Source organism: Drosophila montana, unplaced genomic scaffold (assembly GCF_035044405.1).
Source record: "Drosophila montana isolate Dmon_TW-CO22-7 unplaced genomic scaffold, ASM3504440v1 contig_1962_1, whole genome shotgun sequence".
Lineage (NCBI taxonomy): Eukaryota > Metazoa > Arthropoda > Insecta > Diptera > Drosophilidae > Drosophila > Drosophila montana.
In genome coordinates, this window is record NW_026996879.1 from 122,402 (window position 1) to 148,359 (window position 25,958).

A 25,958-nucleotide genomic window follows, 5' to 3' on the forward strand; every position below is an offset into this window, starting at 1 on the left:
TGCAAGAAATGTTTAAACAGCAATCATTTTGTTTTTTTGATTAAACGTTGACTTTGATTAAGTTCGGCAAACTCTTCCATCAGCACATTCTTCTTATGATTTCTCTCCAATTTTTGAATGTTCTTATCTTCATTAACATACATTTCAAAATGAGAGGCTAGTTTTCGATAATGAATCAGGCCAACGTATATAAACCCTAAGGGGATTCGGAATAGTTTCGCAAATGCTGTACACATTTCCATATTGTAATAAGTATTGCAAACTGGAAAATATTCTATTAGAGAGGAAGTGGGAACATATTTAAATTGAATACGTTTATCAAGACTGCAAATCCATCCAACTTTTTTACTTCGGTTTTTGGTTCAGAGCAATACCTCGGTTTGATCCCTGAACCTGGTTTCCCACATTAACGATGAACCTAAATTCAAACCTTAGTTCTCCACATTTTCACAATTTTCATTAGAACCATTGCATTTTGTAAGTTAAATTAATTGGTAATAATTGTTTATATATGGAAATATATAAAATTAATATAATTTAAGAGTAGCGAGGTCATAAAGAGAGTCAGTTTAAGGCTTGTTTTTAATCGGTTCATCTTAAATAAAAATTGTTTAAATTCCCGACTGAAACCAATTCGGTTCCAATTTTAGTGATTTCCAGCCGAGATGCATATTTACTTGATTTTTGTCACAATGAACATTATCAATTCAATAGATTTGATAAAATTTAAGTATGAATTCCATATTAAATCATAATTCGTTAAGCCAAGACGGCAGCTCAATTAATATGTTTTCTGACAATGATTGTTGCAGCCAGCTTTCCTATTTTTAAGTACCCTCTTTTGGCAGTTCACATTGTGAATTTGTGCATAATATAATAAAACACATTAAACCTTTTTAATTTCTTTAACAGTCTGGAGGCATTTTCATAAAAATGTCTTTCAAGAAAACAAAATTGGGTTAAAGAAGATTGTTGCGACACCTTTTGTTTAAGGACTTTTAAAATTTGAATTTCTGGTGATCCTGCAACAATTAATATTGTTATTGGATGAGAAAATGTTTTACATTTTATTTGACCAGTCTATTTACTTCCTAGATTCGAGTGGGTTAGCTTCAGATGGAGTCCAAAATGCTCACAATTGTTACACAACCCGTCAACAGCAGCAGCAGCAGCAGCAACTTTTGCTGGGCAACATGTTTCGCAGTTGGCCACAGCAACGGCAGCTGTTGGCGGGAAACTGCAGAACGAACGGCAGCAGTTGCACAGAAATTGGCCAAAACGATCATGTTTATACAGACACATAGGCCATAGACACGGCGCCGTGTCGAGCAACGGCAACAACAACAGCAACAACAATGGCAGCAGCAACAGTTATGGCAATTGCCAAAGTTGCAGTTGCAAAAATCAAACAAAAAGCCACAAAAAGGCAGGCAACAAACGATAAAAAGCCATTCAATGTTGGCCAAAAAGTCAACAGCAGCAGCAACAACTGTTGCAGCCAAATGGCAACAGCAGCAGCGGCAGCAGCAGCAGCAGTTCGGCAACAATGTTGCCAGCTCTGTGGCGAATGCTGAACCAACAGCAACAACAACAACAACAGCAACAACAACTCAGTCAAGTTTTTTTGACTTCGACTTCGTCTGCTTCTTCTCGCTGAGGTTACAACAAGGTAAACCTGCTGCCATGTTATTGTATCTGCGCTTTGATCTCTCGCCTCAGACAATAGAACAAAGCGAAAAGTTGTTGCTGTTGCTGGTAAGACAACAACAACAACAACATCGACAACAGCAGCAACAACAGCAAACAGCTGAAGAATTATGGGAGGAGGTCAATGCTGCAATTGTTAACTGCTAATTAGCAGTCAAATAGAAAGAGACAGGGAGATAGACGTATATAGAGAGAGCGAGGGAGAGCCCCACGAAACGATGCCAAATAGCATGTAACAATCGATATGTGCCTGCGGACATATCGAGAACCGGTTAACAGATGGGCGAACCACAAACAAAAGATGTTGCCGCTGTTGTTGTCGTTGTTGTTGCTGTTGTTGTTGTTGCTGCTGTAACCAACAACAGGCAAATTAGTCATTTGACATGGCGCTCACTGACAAATTATAAACAACATAATGCACACTCGGTTTTTAGAATGTTATCGAAAACAATGCGGACCACACGCAACTAGTGCACAATCGAAATTATCAAAATCGAATATTCTTAATAAAAATCTAAGAGATTAAACGATTAATAGCTAAAATATTTGCAGCTTAGTAGCGTGTATCTATATTTTAAGGGTTTATCGATAACATTTTGGATAAGATGTTCGAAAATGTACAGAAATATAAATGTTCAACTATCGCTGTTTGACAATCATCGATATCACAATCAAAATTATCAATATCGACTATTCTTAAGAGCATAACAAAGAGTCAATGATTTATATGTAGCGATGTAGCATGTAAGGGTTTATCGATAACATTTCCGATAAGATTGGGATGCTCAAAAAATGCGCTGTTTAGTAACTTAATTTTCTGTTTTTATAATTCATACCCATATCGATATCATTGATATCACATTCGAAATCATCCAAATTATTCTTAAGAAAATCTCAGACAGTAAACGATTAATTAAATATTTGCAGCATAATAACATGCTATCTACATTTTAAGTGTTTATCGATAACATTTTCGATAATATTCTGTTTAACTATTGCTGTTTGACAACTTAAATTTCTGTTTTAATAATTCATACCCCTTTTTCTTACTGCATACTTATTATTAAAACAATATTGATAAGTTCTCTCGAATTTCGTGGGTTCCTTTGTGATCAAATTATCCTTGTTGGCCTTCTATATATATTATTCTTGATTTCCTTTTATCGATAGCATAGTCGATAACAAGATAGCAAATACAAACGTGACTATTTAATCTCTCCCCATTTTCTTTCCGATCAATTGCTTAAGTTTTTGTCCAAAATATTCAACATTTATTTTCATTAACGCTTATCGATTTCGTCGTCGATAACATTAAATATCGCCCCTCAATTTCGGTAATTGCAATTATTTTTTTGCTGCTGCCTTTCCGCTTACGCTCTACTCTCCCTGCCACGCGCGGTTAGCCGTCCACCTGGCGGCTGCTTAAGTTATGACAGCAAAAGCTGTAAATTAACATTTGGGGCCGCATTTAGCCACACACTTAAAAAGAGTTCAAGAACATAAACAAAGCAATGGACGTGTCCAATGGGGCAAAAGACACCAAAAAAATGAAAGAAACCAACCGCAGAGCCAATCAACTTACAAAACTTGCCGACACCGACAACCTTGGCCAAGAGAGAGCGACAGAGAGGGACAGAGAAAGAGAGGCAGCCAGAAGGAAGCTGCTGCTGCCGCTGCCGCTTACTGATAAAAGCAAAGACCGCACATAAACCCAGATACAAACAAGTAAGAGTGATTAGGTCGTAAGTGCTCGACATGTTGATACCCTGTCCTAGGTTTTACAATATCTTTTCTTTTCTTTCTTTATAATAAGCTGTAATATGTATACATATGTATGTATTAAAATTGAGTTCTAAACCTGTGTTATTACTAATTAGCTGTCTTCAAACCTTTTATAGTGAAAATGTCGAAGCTTAAGAGCATAATTTCAGTATATTTTAATTACAACAAATTCTTAAATAAAAAAAAATAATAATTTAAAAAAATACATTTTTCCTAAGAAAATACTAAATAATTCTCAATTCATCAAACTTAAGTCTCAGTCTTTCTGTGATCAATACCTTTTCGAACGCCTCTTCGCTTACAGGGTATGCGCATAATAAGTGAACAGCGCAACTGCAACAGACGGCCAATAAACAGAAAAACCGCAAGCGGGTCGACGTAGTCAAAATAATAATGAGCCAACATTTAAAATGGTTTATGCGATGGCAACATCATAATGACCAACAAGCAGATCATTAGCAATGATCATCATTATTACAATACACCTACGGCAGAGACCGCGAGACTCTTTGATTTTTCTGGGTCAAGCTGCACAAGCTGCAAAGACGCCAAAGACGCGAAAGACCCGAAAGCCGCGACAGCAGAACAAGAGCCAGAAGAAGCAGAATCAACGTGTGGTAGAGTTCAAAACGTGCCCGGGCCGCGTCGTTAAAAGCTGCTCTTAACCGCGCTCCGGACTCCACGCCCCGCTCTTTGACGTTGGAAACAATTTCCGGTGGCCTCCGGGCCAACCGCTGCACAATTGCAGTTACCACAGTCGCACTCGCAGTCGCAGTCGCACTCGCAGTCCCGATCCCATCCCATTCGATCCGTCCGAGAGTCCGAGCCATGAGTCAGCCCCAAGAAAGTAGTTCAAGTGACCAAAGGCGCCGTTACATTTCACTGCTTCAAGTGAAGTGGTTCGCTCGGCTCTGGGTAGGAGCTGGCTGGCTGGTGAACGTTTCCCTCGCAATTGGGCGTTAATTAAATTGTTTTCATTTGCCTGCTGGAGAGGCTTTTGTGGTTAATGCTCAAGTGGGTATAGAACCCGGAGCCCGTCCAGAGCGCGTTAAGTGGGCGGAAATATTGGTTAAGGGCCAAAAGCTAAGTTCAAGTTTGAAGCAGAGATGCCAAAAATAAACATTTATGTATGTATGTATCTCAGCCATGAATTCAATTAATTTAAGTGTAACTAAACGCGCGTTTTGCATCCCATGATCCACTTTTGATCTTATATACAAAAATGTTTCCATTTATGAACACAATTTATCGATAATCGATTCATTTGTTTAGCAAGAAAGTGCTTCCAGTTTTGTTTCAATTTCGCGGTTAATTTGGCTATTAGTTAAGTATGTATAATATTTTAAAGTAGTTTCATTTTTTTATGCGATTTAACTTTTCCGATTTATTTTTACATTTACTATTTACCATTTTAATTTATACACATTATAGACAGCCGCATTTGTCAGTCACATACGTTAGTCAGCCCCATTTGCGAACTATCGATATGAATCTCTGTGAATCACAGATAAAGCAGCAATATCCGAGCTGCATCACCCAAATGAATGGTCGGTGGTTCGGTTCACTCGTTAAACCGACTACCTGGCTTAAGATTCGGTTCGTGAACTCGATTTTACACGAGCCCCAACCCAGGTTTTAAACCTTGCTTTGTCATATACAATGTTTTAAGATAATGTAAGACACATTACGGTTATTTCGCTATCATTTTAAGCAACTATTAAGATGTATAAAATTAATAAGTTAACAAAAACATATAATATCTTATGCAATCAAGAGGTTTATTTCTTTTCGGCAGTTTTTCAATAACTCCTATTATCTTAAATGCTAAAAAAAAAGTGTGTTTTCTTTTGACTTACCATTCAAAATTATAAAATTAATATTCCAATTGTGATTGTTTTCAGTCTAATAAGATTTGTTTGGATATTCCCTAAAATGTTGCCGCGTTGCCCAAGTGTCAGAATTAAATTTCTCGCTTATTTTGAAATTGTTATTTTTTTTTGATTACAATAAAAATTGTTTACATATTTTTGTGTAAATTTTAATTAATTTAAATTTTTTTTATTGAAAACTTTAATTAATTTTCTATGCACATGTTATGCATTTTTAATGCAAATAATTCAGACATTTGTTGTTGTTGTAAAATGGTTTTATAAAAAATATTTGCACAATAACGCGAACGATAATATTATTGCACAATGAATGCCGCTGTTTTTTATATTCTTTTTCACCTGTGAATTATTAACGGTAAATTAATCATTCAGTGTCGCTGATTGTGTGTGTGTGTGTGTGTGTGTGAGTTTGGGTTAACGAGCTACCGAGCAGCAAATTGACAAAAAGTAAATAAACAAAATGCTGCAAAACGGCAACTGTTGAAGTTGCAACGCGCAGCCAAACGCGGAAGCTGTAAACTAAAAACCAGATATTTTTTTGCAACGCCATCCAATAAGAATCACACGTACAAGCGCTTTCTTTATAAATGTTAACGTATGTGTGTGTGTGTGTGTATGCCTAAGTGTGGGTCGTTTTTTTTGCACTTGCTTCTTGGCTGCTTTCTTTGCTGCTGTTGCTCTGGGTTTCATTTTACACGGCAGCAGAACGCTGCCTCTGTCTCTGCCGCTGCCAAGCTACTCTTGCGTTGCGTTTTTCCTCACCTTTGCAGAGTTTATTGACATTTTCAGCATTTGCTTTTGTGCGCTGCTTTCTTCGAGTGAGCGTGCGCTCTCCCCGTTTTTGTGTGTGCCTCTCTCTCTCACTCTCTTTCTCTTACACACATATACACAAGCACTTGTTTTTTTTTTTGTAGAGAATAACCTTCAATTTTATCTTATTGCGCTCTTGTCGTCGTTGTTACACACACTCACACCCATACATACACAATCGCATACGAATGGCCCCACATTTGTTGTTGGCTTTGCTACTTTTGTTGTTTTACACTGCGTGAATTAACATTTGCCTTTAGTTCTGTTTTTTTATGCAGCTCAAACTTTATTTATGCATTACACTTATTTTAATGCGATTGCTTGCATTTTTAATTCCACTACACATGCACTTACAGTCGACATACTCACACAAACACAACATACACACAGGCACACATACTCATACGAGAGACAGCCGATTCTGCAACAAAAACATGCACAAAAATTTGTATTGGCCCTCGGTATGTTTCTTATATGTTTGAAATTATTTTCTACTTTTATGTCATAAATATTTATGGAAATTACTTTTTATTTATTTTGTGCTAGTTGTGTTTGTTTTGCACAGTAAAACGAAATTCTGAAAAATACTTTTTTCCACAACGCTCGCGGCGTAACACAGACACGCGCGCAACTTCTTCGCTCGGCATTTGTTTTGGTACTAACCCAAGTGTGGCCGGATCTCAAAAACCAGAAACTCAAAAGAAAACAAAAATTAAGAGTGACCAGCCCTGAAAAATCCCTAAATTAAATAATTCGACAAGAAATACTATAGTACCAAATTTTTCAAAACAAACAAACAATACCAACTATATATCAGTGATTCATAATATTTCTCTACATGCAAAACAGTTTGAATTTTATGGGCAAAAATATAGAAATATTGTAAATACTAAATAAATTCATGTAGTCCATAATTAGCGGAAAACTAAAATAGACAGTTATATAAACCAATTCCATTTAAGCCTTTTGGTAGATAGCTTGTTATAGACAGTATTAACAGGTTGTTAGGGTGACCATTCATTTTCTCATGACAATATACAACACTATTACGGCCCGTAAAAACAGCAACAGCTGATTACCAAACTTTAGTTTAATTTAGTACGCCATTTCGTGCGCAACGTGCTGGTTGATGCCATTTAGTTATTCCTAGTTTTTAATCGTAACACAAAAGCGATTTTGTGCTAGTGAGCGGTCACTAATTGCCAAACATATACGAATGTGTTAGTGAATAACGTTTATAGATTTTACACAATTTAGTACAAATATATCAACACAATGACAACCACCGATGTGCGAAAGAGAAAGGTAAGCAAGGGTCAAAGGGCACCGCTACGACAATGTTTTAAATGCCAATTTCGGCGCGTTTTTCAATACACACCCACAATTAAATAATTATCCCGTCGATGCGGAAATTGAAGCTAATGCTTTGTGTTTATTGTGCCAAGTTTATTTACATACCCAATTGATTGTTGCTGCCCATACAACAATTTTCTTAACAATTTCTATTCGTATCGCGTGGCCGGCCCATATGATCTTGTAGATAGAGATGAGCACAGCTGATCTACACATGTGTGAGTTAATAGCAGGCACAGTGCTGGAAAAGCTTTGAATTTGATTGTAGAATTCCCTTTTGGGTGACATTCGTAATCGTTTGATTACCGGTGTCCTGCTTCTATAAATATAGAAATGAGCAAAACATGTGCCTAAATAGCTTAAGAGACTGAAAAGCTCTCGTTGAAATAATTCTTTTATGTGTCATATTTGTATATGATTATTTTGATTAAAAAATCACGTAATTGCGGGTGCGTGGGCTTTGGATGCTTGAAAAGCTGCCAAGCCACTTGAATTATTATTGTAAATAAGCTGCAAATGATGAAATAACGCATATAAATGATATTTTCACATAATAAATACACATTGACCGGCCGGTTAAATTACGCTTGTACCCGGCACTTTTTTATTTCCCCCAGTTTCGCCTGTTCCCAAACAGCAAGGTCATCTATGTATTTTAGATGATTTTCATTAGACAAATTGCTTTTTAGTGCTGCCAGCGAGATATTCAGCAGCAACTATTTTGTGGGCAAAACAGGTTCAAAGCGATTTCGATGGAGTTCGCATCTTAACCCTTGTGCGCATGCCATTAGCATATATGTATGCATAACGATAGCTGTTGGTAAACTGGCTAGGTCTGATGAAATACTCAAACAGAGCTACATATGTATTTTTACAATGCCCAGTGATAAGCTAAGCACATTTCAACCCCCATTGTGTGTGTGTTTCTCTTGATAAGCATACGACAAGACTTACTAAAATAAGCCTGTCCCGGCGGCACGTCTTAACTATCAATTGATTTTTTGTTATATATTATATTAGTTTTTTTTTTTATTGATTAAAAGGCGCCTCCACCTTAGCGCAGCTGTCGAAATTCCCAAAGGTTTAAGTGAATTTTCCGCATTGACAACGTAATCGACATGCAAATGAAATAAATTTAAACAATTGCAGTTGCCAATTAAATGGCAAGAAATGGCAGTCCACAGTTCAGAGTCGTCTTTGGGGTCTGTTAGTTTAGTTTAATTTATTTGTGCATCAGGCACTTATAGAGCGGCAAAAACATTTGTCCAAATAATTGAATGGGAATTTCGTTAGTTTTCGTTGTGGTTTCAACAACAATATTTGATCAAGCTAAAAGACTCTCCACTTAACTCCACAAACTCACAAGCTCTCCAAATGGTACGAATATCTTATCGTAGTCTACAAATGTCTACACCAAGATAACCTTCAAAGGAAAAAGTTTGCTTGGTTTTTTGAAGCAGAAAAAAAGCGCTACAAAAATTGTAACCTAGCATGACTTTTAAGTTCCTATGGTAATTACTTAGCACAGTAGTGATATCGATTGATAGAAAATTATTCATTCATTATATTACATAAGGCGAAACTAGACTTGAATATAAATACAAATATATGTACTTACAAGCGCATAAGTATGTGTGTAATGAGAGTGCCAATTGTTTATTTTGTGCTCTGTAAGTGTAAAATAAATGCGCACTCATCATTATTAACTTTGGAATCTGATGTGTTTGACAAGCGATAAAGTTTCCAGACTTAATTTCATTTACAAATTATTGAGTAGTCTGTTGGTTTTCTTATTGAAATGTTTCAAATGAATATTTAAAAGCGGTTTTCTAGAAAATCATTAGTTGCTACTCACGTATAACAAGGTTCTAAAGCACAGTTTTAGATCATTAGCACAGTTAGCAAAGCTCATTGGTGTAATGCAGCCCTGGCAACACAAGTTATCGATAACTAAATGTTGGACAGCCCTCACTGCTTGAAAAGCAACAACAAAAATACATTGCCAATTTATCAGATAAGAAACCGAAATTGTCAAGAACATTGCGCACATTTCGGAAGCAAAAAACAAAAACACAAAACAGACAGAAGTGTGCAAACAATTGACGAAGGTGGCAGCATGTGTTTTAAGGAAAATGCTGGTTATTTATAGATAGCAAACGCACCGCAATGAGATACGAATACAAGCTGGTAGACTGTCGCGCTCTCAAGCAATAATTATTTAACACATTTGGCTACCTATATGAACTAATGAGAAAACTATAATAATTCTGTTTATTTTATTGCGATTTTGTATAATGCAGCTGGCCAGCGATGAAAAGGTACCGCAGCCGAATCGACGCAAGGGCAGCGGCGCCGGAAACGGAAATGGACGTGGCGGTGTGACCAGCGGCCTAAAAGTATCATTTCTATGTTTGATTGTGTCTGTGGTCCTGCTGCTGTTTGTCTTTGGTGTGTATCAATTGTATAATGCTAAACCCTCGACGCCAATTGTGCCGAAACTAACTAAAACCTCTGATTTTCCCACTGTTACCGTCCCCTTTCATGAATCGCCGCACCTGGACACGCATCGTGCACAACTAAATGCGCCACGTCCAACAACGAAACCGACGACACATAATCACAACAACAACAACAACCATGCAGGCGCCGTATCCGACAATGCGAGCCCGTATCTGGCGCGTCTGGCCTCCAAGCTGGGCTACAGCAAGGTTCAGTATGCGGCGATCATAGATGCCGGCTCGACGGGCAGTCGCGTCCTGGCGTACAAGTTCAATCGCAGTTTCATTGACAACAAACTGGTGCTGTATGAGGAGCTGTTTAAGGAGCGCAAGCCCGGCCTTAGCTCGTTCGCCGATAATCCAGCCGAGGGCGCACACTCGATCAAGCTGCTGCTGGACGAGGCGCGTGCCTTTATACCCAAGGAGCATTGGTCGTCCACGCCGCTGGTGCTGAAGGCGACAGCTGGCTTGCGGCTGCTGCCACAGAGCAAGGCGGAGAATCTGCTGAATGCAGTGCGCGATTTGTTCGCCAAGTCCGAGTTTAATGTGGACATTGATGCCGTTGAGATCATGAATGGCACTGATGAGGGCATATTCAGCTGGTTCACCGTTAACTTTCTGCTGGGCCGTCTGTCCAAGACGAACCAGGCAGCTGCCCTAGACTTGGGCGGCGGCAGCACGCAGGTCACGTTCTCGCCCACAGATCCCGAGCAGGTGCCCGTCTACGACAAGTATATGCACGAGGTGGTCACCTCCAACAAGAAGATAAATGTGTTTACACACAGCTATCTGGGCCTCGGTTTAATGGCCGCACGTCATGCTGTCTTTACCAAGGGCTATAGCGCCGAGGACACCGTGGTGGAGAGCGTCTGCGTCAATCCCATCATTGCCAATCGCACCTGGGTGTACGGCAATGTCAAATACCAGGTCAGCGGCAAGGAGAACAGCAAATCCAGCGCCGAGCAGCCAGTCGTTGACTTCGAGGCATGCCTGGAGCTGGTCAAGAGCAAAGTAATGCCATTGGTGAAGCCAAAACCCTTCACGCTCAAACAGCATGCCGTAGCCGCATTTAGCTATTACTTTGAGCGCGCCATCGAATCGGGATTGGTTGATCCCACGGCCGGCGGTGAGACCACGGTGGAGGCCTATCGCAAGAAGGCCCAGGAAATCTGTGCCATACCCAATGATGAGCAGCCATTCATGTGCTTCGACTTAACCTTCATATCGGTGCTGCTGCGCGAAGGATTCGGCCTTAACGACAGCAAGAAAGTAAAGGTGTGTTAAAAGTGTAAATTATATACATATATATTAATTTGTTTAGAATTGTGCTAATTACTTTGTTTTCCTGTTTATTTGCGCAGCTTTACAAAAAGATTGATGGTCATGAAATCTCCTGGGCCTTAGGATGTGCCTACAATGTGCTGACCAGCGATGAGAAGTTCAATAATTCCTAGTTATCCTTCTATTAGTGTGTAGGCGAATATATAGCTGAAATTGTTTCTAGAGTGCCTTAGACGTGCATCGAAGTATACTACACACAAACACACTCGCACACACACACACACACACTCGCACACACACACAATAGACAGCCTTCTGCTGGCCAGTTAATATATTTATGCGCTATAAATTTATTTCAATTGCCTTTAATTGAAAGCGAATTCATTTATTTTCTTTTATGAAGGCCGCACTGTGACTACACTTCGTTTCTAGTTTGTAATTCAGATTTTGTGTGATTTATTTTTCCTTTGTATGTAATTCATATGCCACGATATCGTATTAGTCTTACACTCAATATTTTCCTAATGTATATATTATCTGCATACATATCTAATTTTTAAATTGTTTAATATTAAAATATAAAAATTTGAAATTTTACACGCATATATTCGTTATTTTTTAAAAAATAAAATATTGAATTGGAAATATGCATACTCAATTAATTAATAAGCTTTAATTTTATTTTAAATCTCTTACAAAAAAAATATAATTTGATTTTTCGCATATTTCTATTGGTAACAAACACGTCAGATATATCACTTGGATAAATTATTAAGTTGGTTTTTGTAATTGCCAATAAGTTCCTAAAGGGTTTCTTTTGTTGTTTAATGAAATGCCTGATTCATTATACTCTGACCAGTGCAAATATCTTTATTCGCATGCAATAATAAAATAGTGTCTTTATTTAGTTTTGCTCTATATAACAAATACAGAAATTTTACATGGCTTGCTTATGAAACATTAGAATATGCTTTATATATGTATTTAAAAATACAGCTAAATATATATACTAAATGCATAACAAGCATAATTAGTTAAATATGGGTGTAGATACAAAGAAATGAACTGTGAATCTGTCTAGTTGAATCTGGTTTGGGTGCTTTAAGGTTTCATAATACGCGTGAGGTCCGCTTTAAAAAATTAATCATATTACATTGGCTATAGCTTTTGTCTTAATATCATCAATAACTGAATTAGATGCCTACGCATGCGTCAGAACCTGCGGCTGAATGCCCAGCCTGTCGATAATATACTGCGGCATGCAGAACGTGGGATTAATCGGCTTGAGTCCGGCATGACCCAACAGTGAGAGGCCGCCAATGCCGAAGAGCGTGTGGAATATGTCTGGCATGTTGCCGGTGCGATCAGAGAAGCCGCCCGTCTCCGTATCCTGACAGGAGAGAATGAACTGCTGCAGCTTTTCGGCGCTAATCCAATGCAGCCGCCCCATAATGGTCAGCGAAGAGAGTACCCACCAGGAGTAGCAGACATCGGGCAGCTTCTCGGGACGACCGTTCAGTCCGCCCAAGGGCATCTGTCGCTCGCAAAGCCACCAGCCCAACTTATCAACGTCCAATAGATGCAGCTGATGTGTTAGCGACAGGAAGCCCACGCAGCAGTAAATGAGTCCTGCATGGGACGCAGATGAAAGTTAATTTGTATCATACAAATAAATATCCATGACTCACCTGCATGTGACTCAGCGCCCGGTTTGGAGCCAAAGCCGCCATCCGTCTGATTGCAGCACGACATAACAAACTTAACCGCCTTTTCCACATCTATGCTCTGTTCCATGCGCTTGAGCAGCGCCAGCGTGGCCACCGCACAGAAGCTAAACCTAGTGTCTACCTCGCCCCACTTATCGCCAAAGAAGCTGCCATCCGGCTGCTGCAGACCAACAACATAGCGAACCACCGCATCGCAGTCGATCACGTCCAGCGCGTCGTATGTGGACAGAACCTGCACCGCAGACAGCGTGTAGAGCATGTGCGGATCGTGGCCCTCGCAGGGGGCAAAGCCCCCGCTTATCGGACACTGGCATCGCTTCACGAACTCAATGATGGACTTGCGGTCCAGCCGGTCCAGCTGGTCCATTATGTCCAGCGCCGTGACCCCCCAGTAAATGCCCGACATGCGCAGGAACTCCGTCATGCAATACTCGTAGTCGTCCTCCTGTTTGCCATGGTTCTCAATATACTCGACGTGCTTCCAAAATTGTAATTTGCTGGTGTCGGCGTTCTCAGTATCGCCGCCGGCGCCCCCGTTTGAAGGCTTGACGAAGGTCGTGAAATCCATCGCTGATTGTGTTCAATTGAGTGTTGATTTTTAGCAATTAATTGCTCTACTGCTGTGTTGACATTATTAATAACGCGTTTCAACAATTTAGTTGTTGCTGTTTGCGGCTGAGAATAACAAACGCACTAAAAAATCCATGATTTCGAATACAAATAAAAAAAATACCACACTTGCAGCTGATTTGATTTGGTAAAATATATTAACAGAGTATAATTGTTTGGCAATTAATTTTCGAATATTAAGCGAAATGTTCACATTTTCTGATAGGCAAAAGCTAAAAAATCAAAAATATAGCAGACTTGTTTGTAATATAGTTGGCAACGCAGCGTATTGCCATTCACTTTGACTAACATAAAAACAATGAGAATTCTTACAGTGATTAAAATAAGTAACAGACCCTCTTAAGAAAACTGAACTTTGTGTATAATCATTTAATTTTATTAAAAGTTTTGTTTACCAAATTAAGCAAATGAATAGACAGCTTTTTTTTAGTTATGTGTATATTTATCATTTGGTGTTACTTTTATTCTTAAACGGACTAACATAGATAGTCCACAAACGACTACGCCGTAGCCTTACTTTTATTGTTCACTGTATATACATATAAGCACAGTATGGAACACTTATATTCTTACAATATTTAAAAGGATGCATTTACAGCGCTCAAATAATTGATGAGGGCCTAGGCTCGTCAATGTTCAGAGACACAATATGCTTTTTGGCGACCATGACGTTGCCCAGCAGACGAGGCTCTTGTCCCTCCACCAGATACTCGGCGCACATGGACAACACAATGTTGGCATCTCGATCCGTGCAGTTGAAGAAACCAACCAATACACGTCCATCGGTAATAACGATTCGCAAGACGCGACCCAGCCACTTCTGGAGCTTTCGACGTCCCTCCGTCAGGTTTGCATCAATCATTTGTGGCGCATTCGTTGTTATGCGAAAGGGCTCGGCGACAGGTGGCGGGGGCTGTGGCTGCACCTGAGTTCCGCTGATGCCAAGATCAGACATGTTGCCTTAAAGCCTGTTTTTGTTAAATATGTATATTTTTAAACTGAAGTGTTTGTTTTGGTTGACTGCTGATAAAAATGCGAACGATAGAATCGATATCTAGCTATCGATAAAAAGCCGAGCATTGATATCGATAGTCTGTCAGCTGCAGAACTTTTAATTGCTTTTCGTTCAATTAATTTGTTACATTTTTTAAAATGTCGCTCAAAGCTCTTAACATTGGTGATCTGTTTCCCAACTTTGAGGCTCAGACCAATCTGGGGAAAATAGATTTCTATGACTGGATGGCCGACAGCTGGGCCATCCTTTTCTCGCACCCGGCAGATTTCACTCCCGTGTGCACCACGGAGCTTGCACGGGTTGCCCAATTAATACCGGAATTTCAGAAGCGCGGCATTAAACCGATTGCTCTGTCCTGTGACACAGCAGAGTCCCACAACGCTTGGATTGAGGACATTAAGAGCTATGGCAGTAAGTTGTGACGTGCCACATGAGATCTGTCTCCTATTGGCTTCATAAATCTTGGTTTCTTGCAGAGCTGCCGAGCTTCGATTATCCCATTATTGCGGATGATAAGCGCGAGTTGGCCGTCAAGTTGAATATGCTGGACAAGGATGAGCTGAATGCTGCGGGCATACCGCTTACCTGTCGCGCTGTCTTCGTTGTTGACGACAAGAAGAAGCTGCGTCTCTCTATTTTATACCCAGCCACCACTGGTCGCAATTTCGAGTGAGCTTCAAATTTGTATTTAAACTTGACCATTAGCTGAATCGTATTTTACTCTGGCAGTGAAATTTTACGCGTTGTCGATTCGCTCAAGTTGACACAAACAAAGAGCGTGGCCACGCCCGCAGATTGGCAACCGGGCGGTCAGTGCATGGTGCTGCCCACAGTGCAGGCTGCCGATGTGCCACAGCTTTTTCCTGACGGTGTGGAGACGATCCAAGTGCCCTCCGGCAAAAGCTACTTGCGCATCACTGCTCAGCCGCAGAACTAAAAGTATTCCAGGACAGCCGAATTGTGATATTCTGCATTTTACATGACTTTATTACAAAATTATAATTAACACAAATCAAATTGTTTTACAACCATTTGCCCCAGTCTCTTGGTGAAGAGGCAACGCTGTGGGTCAAAGCAAAAGCGCGCCCAGCCTGGGCAAAATGCACAAAACCTTCGTCTTACGAACTAAATATGTTGATCGGGGAGGGGAATGTGCAACTAATAGCTTATGTGTGCTCGTTTGTTACTAACATAAAAAATACATATACACACATTCTACGTATAAAATATACATATTGCAACTGGATAATCTTAAGAAACTAAATACAAGGCCAACTCTGTACAAGAAGTGTAACGCGTTCGAGAATAAAAGCAAGCCAGACAAAGCTCGTCCCCATAACCGTGAGTATCTGAAAGAAGTTAACACACATTATTGATAGAAGTAATAAACTAAGAATGTATTCAATGGAATTTACTGATAGGATTATAAAATTGCCAGCATTCAAGTGAGTATAATTTTTGTGTTATTCTGTCGTTAATCGCTTGAGATAATTTTGATAAAAATATATTCCAACTTAGGCCGAAGGATCGACCTGACCTGAAATATTGATCTTTCACTCTCCGACACGACCCTAATTAATCTCAATTGATCGTTTTCAACTGTCACTTGATTTATTTACTGTCTATCATTTATACTCACAATTTAACTACCATACCGATTAAGCTAATCTAATGCCTTGCGCCGTCAGCGGCGTCTGCTCTCCACCATCCGCGCCAGGCGTCGCACCAAGAAAGGCCATAGCACCAGAACTGCAAACCATAATGGCGATATATCCTTGAACAGCCACCAGGCTGGCTGCTTTCGCCCAGCTGCTGCCTGCGTCTTTTGTGCATTGCGCAGTTCCAGCAGAGACTGCTCCATGCAGCGCACCCGCTGCTGCACTGCAGCCATATCGGTGTTCATGCTGGCCACAGTGTTCTGTATTTGTCGCAGCAGATCCGTATTGTGTGTAATCGCTTCTGTGAGCTCCTGGGGCAGCATCGTTTCGTAGGGATCATCGTACTCGTCATCGGAGGGCTCCACAATGGCCACGCTGCTGTTGTTTGTGTAATTGTTGTTACTGCTCGTGTCATGTGCTGCGTAGCCGTTGCTTGTTTTGCTCGTGTATCCATTGGTCAGCGGCGTCATGTGGCCATTGGTTAGGGTCTCCGTTGACGCTGCAACGATGGGCGCATCTACCACTCCAACTCCAACTCCATTGGAGCTGCTGCCATGCTGTGGACTGTTTGTGCGCGAATGGAACGGGGAATTGGGATGCGATTCGGCCAGCTCACGCATACCCGGCGATATCAGCTCCAGTTCATCCAAATTTATATTGGTCAGGCCTTCGAGGCTGCCGACAAAGTTTTGCACATTTTCCGTAAACGACATTGTCTCAATGATTTCCTGCAGGCTTTCCACATAGCGTTGCATTGCCTGCTCCTTGCTCAAATTTCGATTGCTATTCCACGCATCCCATTTGGCACGCCCAACTACATCCCAGAAGGGCGGCTTCTTTGGTGAGCAATTGCCCTCCGACGCCTGCTTGAAGAGCCCATAGAACTTGAGCATCATGCTCATGCTGGGCTGATAGGGACCATTCTTGGGCAGTCCCTTGATCACGTTGACAGCCGCCTGGAAACGCTCCTCAATGCCAGCCATTGCTTGCAATAACTGTTGAAATATAAATTGGAATTCAGCTGGCTATAAACATTAGATTAGATACAGATACAACGGCTAAGGTTCAGCGATAATCGTGAATATCTCTCGCATTTGCCCCCTCTCCGTCGCACCCGCTTGGCAGCAAGCATTGAACATTTAACAACGAACGCCAACACGCAGGTGAATGGCGCTGATGCTGTCGCAAGCAGTTTACAAATTACCTAATTATCTTGTGCAAGTGCAGACACCCAAAAATGACGCTGTAAGTTTCTCGGGCTGTGTTGTTGTCGTCGTTGTTGTTGGGGTTTTGTTATTGATTCACATCCACTGACGCTGGCAACTGCATGTGTGTGTGCGTGTATGCGAGCGTGTGTGAAGAGAAATGACAAAGTTCGAGTTCTGAGGAGTCGAAGTTCAATAAAAATTATTGCTACTGCTGCTGCTTTTGTGTGTAGCAAACAAGCATCGGTGATAACAACTAATTATCGGCATTAAGTGCGAATTGTTTATAAGAGCACCAAGCAGCACCCGACGCTTTGCTGCCTACCGACTACTTGTTTTTAAATTCGTTTTGCAATAAAAATAAACAGACTTGGGAATGAATGTGGGTGAGACTATATATCGATATATTGAAAATTGCGATATATATATATTAAAATGGGATTTGTCAATATCGATGACAAATACAGGGTACTGCTGCACCTCACTCAAATGAATTTTCTAAATGAGTTGGTCAACCATTTAGAATATCTTGAAATATTATTAATAACTAGGCGAAAAATAGAATATTTCTCATTTAAGAAAATATCTCTTTCTATCTTTTATTAAATAGATGGGAAGTATACAAATAGAAATAAATGAGACGCTTGTATTATATAAATTGATTTTGATTTGATTTATTTCAAATAATCGATAACAAAGCAGATGCTTTTGGAAAAAATATATGATAAAATACATTATATAAGTGATATTTGATTATTGTGGCTTGTAATAATAAATAAAATACCATTAATTAGTCGGTTTATATATTGACTTAAAAATTTAAATCAAAACTTTGGTTGGCGCCACCTTTTAAGCAAACAGCTGGTAAGAATTCCGAAAAATATCATTACTGCTTTTTTATGCGCACTTCTTTTTAAAATATTTTATTTTTAATTATAATCTAGGTCGGGAATCCCTTGCCGCCTAGTATAATTTAATTCAATTGTATTTAATAGTAAAAATAATGTCTAGGGTTTTTATTTTTATTTCATCACATTTGCGCAGATGCGCAATGACTAGGGTTGTGTAATGTTATTACTTCGATAACTCTTTTGCGATAAACACTTTAAACACTTCGCAACACTGCTCTGAATGTGTCATTATAATTTCGTCCACTTCAGCAATACGAAAAGTGCTTAATTATTTGCATTATTTTATCAACACACCAACGACGCAGAGCTTTTGGAAAAGCTGCAATAATCAAAGCTAAAGCCGTGCATACGTGCATATTAAAAAAGAGTCAATAACAACGAAACCGCAAACGCTAAAGCCAACAATTTCACAACTCGTTATACACCCTCGGAAAAAAGGCGGCGCTGTCGACGTCAGACGCAGTCAGTCTCAAGGCCAAGGAAGTAGCAACGAAATTCAATTGCAATTAAACATGAAATTTGTGTCAACACAAAGCAACTACCATCATTTTTATAATCAGGAGCAGCAACATCAGCAGTGCATAAATAAAAAACGCGCGTTCAATTCAACAACGTTCAGTTCGGTATCAGTTCTCAACATTTCCAAACGCGTGTTGTGCAACAAAAGGCAACAGCAGGCACAGCAACAAAGACAATATTGGAAGCATAAAAGCTTTTGCATAGCTGCGTCTTGATTAACAATCTTGCAATTTAAACAAAGCACATAAAGATTAAGAACTCCCATAACACCAAAAAATCTAACCTAAATTCCTGAAGGCCCAATACGTATAAAATCAATAAAAGCAGAGAACACGTGCAAGTGCCGCCAATAGTTGCCGCCAAGCGCGTGTGTAGAATTTTTTGTGTAGACTCTCTCACGCTCTCGCGCAAAAGGACACTGCCCAACAAGGCTTGTGTTTGTGTGTGTAAAACAACAGCGATCGTAGTCAAGATCAGCCAAAGTAAAACCAAACACAAAATTCGTCAATTTAGCGAGCAACGCAACAGCAGCAAAAACAACAACAACAATATGCCGCGTCGTAATAAAAAAGCAGGAGGCAAAGGTGAGTCACAAAGAAAAATTTAAAGATGTCGTGGGTGATACGTAGTTTGAGAGGGGGTTGTGTTAAGAACTGTGGCAGCTTTTTACAGCTGGTACCATCTGAAAACTCATTTATTGACCTTTTGCACACAGCTTTCTGTCGTGCATTACTCATTCAAATAGCATGTTTAAATGAAATATACATTTCGTTGGCTTCAAAAGCTTTCGCCTCCAACCTGTTTGGCAATCATCGAAATATATTTTTGTGTTGCTGCGCTGGCAAACGCAAAAAGCTTTGCACGCGCTCAGCTGCTGAAGCAGGGCAAACACGAAGAAAATCCAACGGTTATTTGCCATGTATTCGAATGGCGTGATACCCTGCGAGAGCATATTTAGTTAAACTCTGTTGATTAGCACATTTTCTTTACATTTTTATAGGTTGGAACTGCTTGTTTATTTGTTAAAGCAACTTGGGAGATATTTTGAAGTTATTAAACATTTCACGAAAAACTTTAATTGTTAAATATTTTTTGTAAGTTTGCCAGCTTTCAAAATGTCTTAAATACCCCATAGACTCGGCGGCAAGTTCAGTGTATGTGCACACTGTACAAGTGTGAACGTTCAATGCCAGCTTATCAAGAAATACACAAAGCAACACACAGCTATATGTATACATATATATATACATATATATTTCTTTTAGTAACTGTATGTATGTAATCACATGCAAGCACGTCTGTATGTATCACTAGGTTATATTTATAAATAAACATTGGGTGCTTCTAGCAAAATAGGGTTTCTTATGCGGAAGCAGCTACATATCTACCAATGGTTCTCATTTTATGAAGAGTCTTAATAATTAAAGGGACTCAAATTATGCTCAGAGCACAGCTCAAGACTCAACCCCAACTAACCAAACAACTTTCAAATCACAGTTGGTTTTACCAACAGCTGTTCAGGTTGTTGTGATTGCAAAACAAGCAGCAATTTTGTTTTTGTCGAGATACATACGCACATATACACAAATGTGTATGCCTTTCCCTACAATGAGAAAATGAAAACTCAATGGCGGAAATTACCTTGTCCCAAATCGGTAGTCAGCTGCTAAGTGAAAATTGTTGTGTGCATAGAAAGTTAGGCGAGTTTTTCTTTGGCAACAACAAATGGTAAAACTTGTTGCACAACATTTTCATTTGAAGGTCGTACAATTGCCCCAAAAATGCCAATGGGCATTCAATTACTTTTGTTGTAATTGTTGTACCTACAAATGTAAATAGATATGTATGTACGTAATTGTATTTATAAAACACGCACACACACACACATGCCAAAAATATCGCTGCCAAGCGGAAAATTAAGGTACTAGAAATATTTGCTTTGTATGCATATACATATGTACATGCACATGAACATCACTATATATGTATCTCGCTCGCGAGAGCTGAGTCATATCACAAGAAATGAGTGTGTTTTAACAGTTTGAGTGGCGATGAGAACGCAAATAACTTGACAGTGAGGCAACAGTGGAAATAGTCATTTAACAGTTTAGGTAGTACTGCCAGTCATGTACATATGTATGTACAGTGAGGCAACAGTGGGAATAGTTATTTAACAGTTTAGGCAGCACTGCCAGTCATGTATGTGAATAGCTTAATAGCTTGATAAGCAGCGCGATCGGAACAACTGTAAGTGCGATCAGTTTAAAAAGCAGCGGAAATAATTAAACAAGTTAAATTCAAAAAACCTACAGTTTGAACAGCTCGTTAATGCAAGCTTTTTTAAAAAACTTTAGCAGGCCGCACCAACGACTCCAATTCGGAGGACGAGTCCTTTGACAATGTGAGCGTTTATTCGCACGTCTCGGAGGTCGCCTCTTCGGAGGCAGCCGAGGATCTAGCCAATGAGCGCTTCGAGGAGAAGTTCGAAAAGGCTCTGGAACAGGCCACCGAGAAGTCGGCGCAGACACGCGTCCAGGCATTGCAGGCCATCTGTGAGCTGCTGATGCACCGTTATATGCCCGATTTCGTCGAGGATCGTAAAATGACGCTCATGGACTTTGTGGAGAAGAGCGTGCGCCGTGGCAAGGGCCAGGAGCAAATGTGGGGTGCACGTCTGGCGCCGCTGCTGGTGCTGCAATTGGGCGGCGAGGAGGGCATGTCCAAGGCCATGAATCAGTTTTTGCTGACCACCGTGCAGGATAAATCTGTCAATTATGATGCACGCGCCAAATGCTGCACAGCACTGGGTCTACTCAACTTCCTGGACTGCGAGGATATTGGCGATCTGGTGCAGCTGATGCAGTTCTTCGAGACCATCTTTGCCGGCAGCTATTTGCGCGGCGACGACAAGACGCCCATTTCCGTCACTGCCGAGGCTGGTGCCTTGCATGCCGAGGCTCTATCCGCCTGGGGCTTGCTTCTGACGCTCGTCCCTTCGGGCGACTTTGTCTCATTGATGACCACCGGACAGCACAAGTTTCCGTAAGCAGCCGCCGGTTGGACAGCCAAATGGTAGATGCTGATCTAACTAAAATTGCCTTTGCAGGTCTATCAAAAAGTTTTTGGGTCTATTGCAATCACCGCACTTGGATGTACGCATGGCCGCTGGCGAGACGATTGCCCTAATTCTGGAATCGGGCCGTGCCCACGATGAGAACTTCCTGGAGGAGCACATTGGTGAGCTGTGCGATGCCGTCAAGCAGCTGGCCACCGATTCGCACAAATATCGCGCCAAACGCGATCGCAAGGCGCAGCGCGCCACGTTCCGTGATGTTTTGCGCTATCTGGAGGTGAGTCTTGGACACGGACAATAAATTTAGTCGGGAGCCAGAAACAGTCTTATTAACTAGCAAAAAACCCTGCGATCTGGTTTTTTACAATTTATACATATCGAAAAGTTTTACAAACCAAAACAAACACTGGCATAGTATACGGGGATTAGAGATTCTTCAGACTATTGCTTCATGTCGGTGCAGTTGAATCGGATCTCGTGCCTGCAATGATTCGCCAGACACTTGGAATGGTCATGCAGCTTGTTGCGCATTATGATGCAGCCGTTGCGGCTAATTGAGTCCATATATTCGGTAAAGTTCGGCACCTTGCGGAACGTGCTGCCTGCCGTCTTCCAGTGCGAGTTGTTGCCCGAGTTGACGAACTGGGACGAATCGGAGAACGAGGTCTTGAATGGCTTATACGCTTGCTCGCATTCGTCGGCCTTGACCTCGTAGCCGGTTGTATTTTCGCGCTCTAGCTGCTTCATCACATCCGAACGGAATTCGGAACAGGGCGCCTTATGCGCCATCAGTTTGTCCGATTTCATTTTGGATGCTTCGTCTGTGGGCTTCATGCTCTCGTAGATGCCCTCCGGGTACTCGTTCACGTCGCAGTAGTCAATCTGATAGGTTGTGTACATGCGATTCGTTTCCAACCTGCGACCCAATTCCTCCTTGGGCATTAACTTCAGACGCTCGTACAAATCTGGATAGATGTTGCGTAATATTTTGAGAAACCGATTCGGCTGCAGCTTCAAGCAATCCGATTCCGGGGCAAATGCCATTTTCTCCACCTGATCCTGTGCCAGTTCGGTTGGTATTAGACGTGGATCCACCAAACGTCCCATCGGTGCTATACCCGTCCATTCCACGCCCGAGCAATTCTTGACCGCGTCCGCCGGCGGCTTAACCTTGTCCTCCTCCACGCATTCGCATTCCACAACCTTTGGCCCCCCGAAGCCGTCATTTGTCTTGAGGTGGCTCATAAACTCGTAGCGCTTCGTGTTCGGCGGAACATAGTCGTGTTGATAAGTGGAAAGCATCATTTTGAAGGCCGGTTAAAAGAAATATTGGTTTTTTTTAGTTTTTTTTTAAATTTTATAATTATCTTTTTAAGTTCCACATAAAATTTTGCCCGGCTCAAGAAAGAGTAAAACGAATATAAATAGTTGATAGAGAATTTGTTAAGAGCTAGACATTTTCGGTCTGAAATTTGTGTCGACGCTTGCTAAATTGACGCCTCTGTATTGTCCGATCATGCAGGAGGATATTTCGCCAGAGATCAATATACGTTTCGGACACGATGCTCTCACATTGGATGCCTGGTCCATACACCATCAATACTCGGCCCTGTGCACTGTTATGGGTCCTGGCATGACCTCCCAGCTGCAGGAGAATGAATTCATACGCGATATTTTCCAGCTGGGACCGCGACCCACCAACACTGGCATCAATGGCAACGCCAAAGTCAAACAGTCGAAATTGGAGCGCGTAAGTTACTTTATACGGGTGAAATATCATCTGTTTGGATTCGCTATATCTAATATTATTTGTATCCATTTGCAGCATCTGGTGAATGCCGCCGCTTTTAAGGCACGTTCCATAACACGTGGCAAGAACCGCGACAAGCGCTCGGCCGTCGTACAATAAGCTCCTCTGCTGCCGCCTCCAGCTAACAACAACCTATCTGGCAACATCCTAGCATATATAAACATGAGCACCCATCATTCGCCGACCCAGGACTCGCTCCCATTAGTTGAATTGTCTTACGTAGTCCATGAAACGGCGTAGCGTACCAAAAGCTACATCAGTCGCTCTAAATTAAGGCACTTTCGGCCAAGTTATATTTCTCGACTAAATTCAAATAGTTTTCTAGCAACTAAAATAAAAGATATTTAGCTTGTAGCCTTTAGTCGATTTAGCATATATCGCATATTATATTATTAGCTAGTAATGTGATCTATAAAATTGAATTTTGGCATTGAATTGTGTGCCAGCTTGAAGGACTGTATGAATTTTATTTAAGTCTTTATTTTTCTTTACGTTGTTGATCTTTTCAAATACATATATATATATACATAGCACATTATAGATGCATACAATAATGAAAAGCTTGTCAAGGCTCGACGTCTCTTTTTTATGCATATTATGTAAGCATATTCTGTATACATATAAAACTTATAAATTTGATAGGTATTGCGTGTAAAATAAATGTATAACTCTAGACTTAAAGGACAACAAATATGATGACTGTTTTATTTCTTTTCAAAGATTTTGAAGGAATTGAAGGTTGCGCAATCGTACAACGAGGAATATCTATTTCACTATTTCAATGAATATTTCAAAAATGTCGAATTTGTAATATAGATGGTCTCGCTTTTGGGAGCTGTGTCGCCAGCAAATTTTGGGCGAAGCTGGCGACTGCCATTAAATCTGTGCTAAACATAGTTAAATACATTTCTTATCAATTTTATTTATAATTTGTCAATTACGGCTTGTTAGGCCTCTATTGCCTTACAACCTTCTTATATTATGGTAAACCTTGTAGCCAAGAGGCGCTGAAACTATTTACGACAAGATTAGCCAAGTGATTTGAATGAAAAATTTCTGCCATAAAAAATAATGCTGAAAATTGAATATTGCATCTTAAATCATTTTTCTAGCTTATAGCTTTTTCAAAAATTTACCTCATTAACTTTCGCAAAAGTGTATTGCCACAAATGATTTCAAACAAAAGCGCTAGATATATGACGTATTTCAAGACTCAAATATTTGATATAGTAGCACATATGTTATATGGCGCGGAAAAAAAAATGATAAGATTTTGCTTTCGTGAGATGTTTTGTTTGTACATTTCACACTATGCAAACGTATTAAAAGGATTCCCAAGATGTTTGAAAGGTGTGCAATGATCACAATGTGCATCAATGTTCATCGTTTACCTGAAGACAATAAATATAAACCACAATTAAAGAAAGCCCGGAGGTTAATGGTTTCCTGTTGAATAAGGCGGATTCATACCTTTGCTATATAAAAAATATCCTAGACTAGCGATTATCGTTAGTTATGAAATCCATACAGAAAGAGAAGTTTTCTTTAAACATATTTAAAACACGAATTTTATTTGATATAAATGTTTTTATATTAAACTGGTTTATCACAAAAATGTATATAAGCTTAATGTGTAAATATGTTGTGTTCAATTTGTTGTTGATAATTTGTTGAAACTATGTTTGGATAGCAAAATCGCTTTGAATAACACAATTCAAATGTGGGCGCGTTTTACATATACATATATGTATATATAAATAAATATATAAATGGTTCATAAATTATATTTGTTAAGTATAAGCTTAAGGTGTACTGCGAACCGTATTCGCCATGAATACAAATTAAAAAAAAAATACAAGTATTTTTGTATATATATGTGTGTATGTGTGTTCCTAAATTAATATTCGCCAAATAAACTTAGCTGTGCCGTGTTTAAGAACTTAACGTGTACTCTAAAAACTACAAACATGCTCAGCTAGACTGACATTGACTGGTGCCGTTGTTACCTACGCGTATTTAATTTTAAAAACTTCTCCAGCTACTTGGCAACGTGTTCTCATAATCATAATCTCAAGACGTTCTCGGTAATT

The 25,958-nt window shown here is 40.1% G+C and overlaps 8 protein-coding genes across 12 annotated transcripts in view; 3 read left to right on the top strand and 5 right to left on the bottom strand.

Annotated features, from left to right (window-relative positions):
- Positions 1-5,506, bottom strand: part of Hr39 (Nuclear hormone receptor FTZ-F1 beta) — a 30,341-nt gene extending 24,835 nt beyond the window's left edge. Inside the window, exon 1 of the mRNA XM_064679015.1 lies at positions 5,346-5,506. The gene's annotated coding sequence lies outside the window, so the exon portion shown is untranslated. The remainder of the gene's footprint in view (positions 1-5,345) is intronic.
- A 1,775-nt stretch (positions 5,507-7,281) lies between these two features.
- Positions 7,282-11,920, top strand: NTPase. Of its 3 annotated transcripts, none has more exons than XM_064679017.1 (4): positions 7,286-7,493; positions 9,842-9,989; positions 10,185-11,314; positions 11,401-11,920. In XM_064679017.1, exons 1-4 carry the CDS (start codon positions 7,464-7,466, stop codon positions 11,491-11,493), a joined length of 1,401 nt encoding a protein of 466 aa, XP_064535087.1. In that variant the 5' UTR covers positions 7,286-7,463; the 3' UTR covers positions 11,494-11,920. The 3 variants fall into 3 exon arrangements, with proteins under 3 accessions (XP_064535086.1, XP_064535087.1, XP_064535088.1); XM_064679018.1 differs by lacking the exon at positions 7,286-7,493 and adding an exon at positions 9,403-9,728; XM_064679016.1 differs by having other exon boundaries at positions 7,282-7,493; positions 9,842-11,314.
- A 244-nt stretch (positions 11,921-12,164) lies between these two features.
- Positions 12,165-13,741, bottom strand: betaggt-II (geranylgeranyl transferase type-2 subunit beta). Its single transcript, XM_064679019.1, has 2 exons — positions 13,009-13,741; positions 12,165-12,949 (listed from the first exon to the last, which is right to left on the bottom strand). The coding sequence occupies exons 1-2, from the start codon at positions 13,613-13,615 to the stop codon at positions 12,522-12,524; spliced, it is 1,035 nt and encodes a 344-aa protein (XP_064535089.1). The 5' UTR covers positions 13,616-13,741; the 3' UTR covers positions 12,165-12,521.
- Positions 13,742-14,031: 290 nt separating this feature from the next.
- Positions 14,032-14,717, bottom strand: Sbat (LSMD1 domain-containing protein Sbat). Its single transcript, XM_064700837.1, has one exon. The coding sequence runs from the start codon at positions 14,630-14,632 to the stop codon at positions 14,279-14,281; it is 354 nt and encodes a 117-aa protein (XP_064556907.1). The 5' UTR covers positions 14,633-14,717; the 3' UTR covers positions 14,032-14,278.
- Positions 14,718-14,757: 40 nt separating this feature from the next.
- On the top strand, positions 14,758-15,700 carry Prx6a (Peroxiredoxin 6a). The gene is made up of 3 exons (XM_064700835.1): positions 14,758-15,103; positions 15,169-15,361; positions 15,422-15,700. Exons 1-3 carry the CDS (start codon positions 14,830-14,832, stop codon positions 15,627-15,629), a joined length of 675 nt encoding a protein of 224 aa, XP_064556905.1. The 5' UTR covers positions 14,758-14,829; the 3' UTR covers positions 15,630-15,700.
- Positions 15,659-17,933, bottom strand: LOC135441290 (acyl-CoA-binding domain-containing protein 5). The gene is made up of 3 exons (XM_064700834.1): positions 17,555-17,933; positions 16,332-17,345; positions 15,659-16,041 (listed from the first exon to the last, which is right to left on the bottom strand). Exon 2 carries the CDS (start codon positions 17,331-17,333, stop codon positions 16,377-16,379), a length of 957 nt encoding a protein of 318 aa, XP_064556904.1. The 5' UTR covers positions 17,334-17,345; positions 17,555-17,933; the 3' UTR covers positions 15,659-16,041; positions 16,332-16,376.
- Positions 17,934-18,691: 758 nt separating this feature from the next.
- Ifrd1 (Interferon-related developmental regulator 1) lies at positions 18,692-24,559 on the top strand. Of its 2 annotated transcripts, none has more exons than XM_064700827.1 (5): positions 18,692-19,569; positions 21,343-22,027; positions 22,092-22,335; positions 23,581-23,808; positions 23,884-24,559. In XM_064700827.1, the coding sequence occupies exons 1-5, from the start codon at positions 19,536-19,538 to the stop codon at positions 23,965-23,967; spliced, it is 1,275 nt and encodes a 424-aa protein (XP_064556897.1). In that variant the 5' UTR covers positions 18,692-19,535; the 3' UTR covers positions 23,968-24,559. The 2 variants fall into 2 exon arrangements, with proteins under 2 accessions (XP_064556897.1, XP_064556896.1); XM_064700826.1 differs by having other exon boundaries at positions 18,693-19,569; positions 21,340-22,027.
- On the bottom strand, positions 22,214-23,396 carry LOC135441286 (uncharacterized). 2 transcript variants are annotated; one of them, XM_064700829.1, is made up of 2 exons: positions 22,454-23,396; positions 22,214-22,391 (listed from the first exon to the last, which is right to left on the bottom strand). In XM_064700829.1, exon 1 carries the CDS (start codon positions 23,361-23,363, stop codon positions 22,500-22,502), a length of 864 nt encoding a protein of 287 aa, XP_064556899.1. In that variant the 5' UTR covers positions 23,364-23,396; the 3' UTR covers positions 22,214-22,391; positions 22,454-22,499. The 2 variants fall into 2 exon arrangements, with proteins under 2 accessions (XP_064556899.1, XP_064556898.1); XM_064700828.1 differs by having other exon boundaries at positions 22,214-22,404.
- Positions 24,560-25,958: the final 1,399 nt, after the last annotated feature.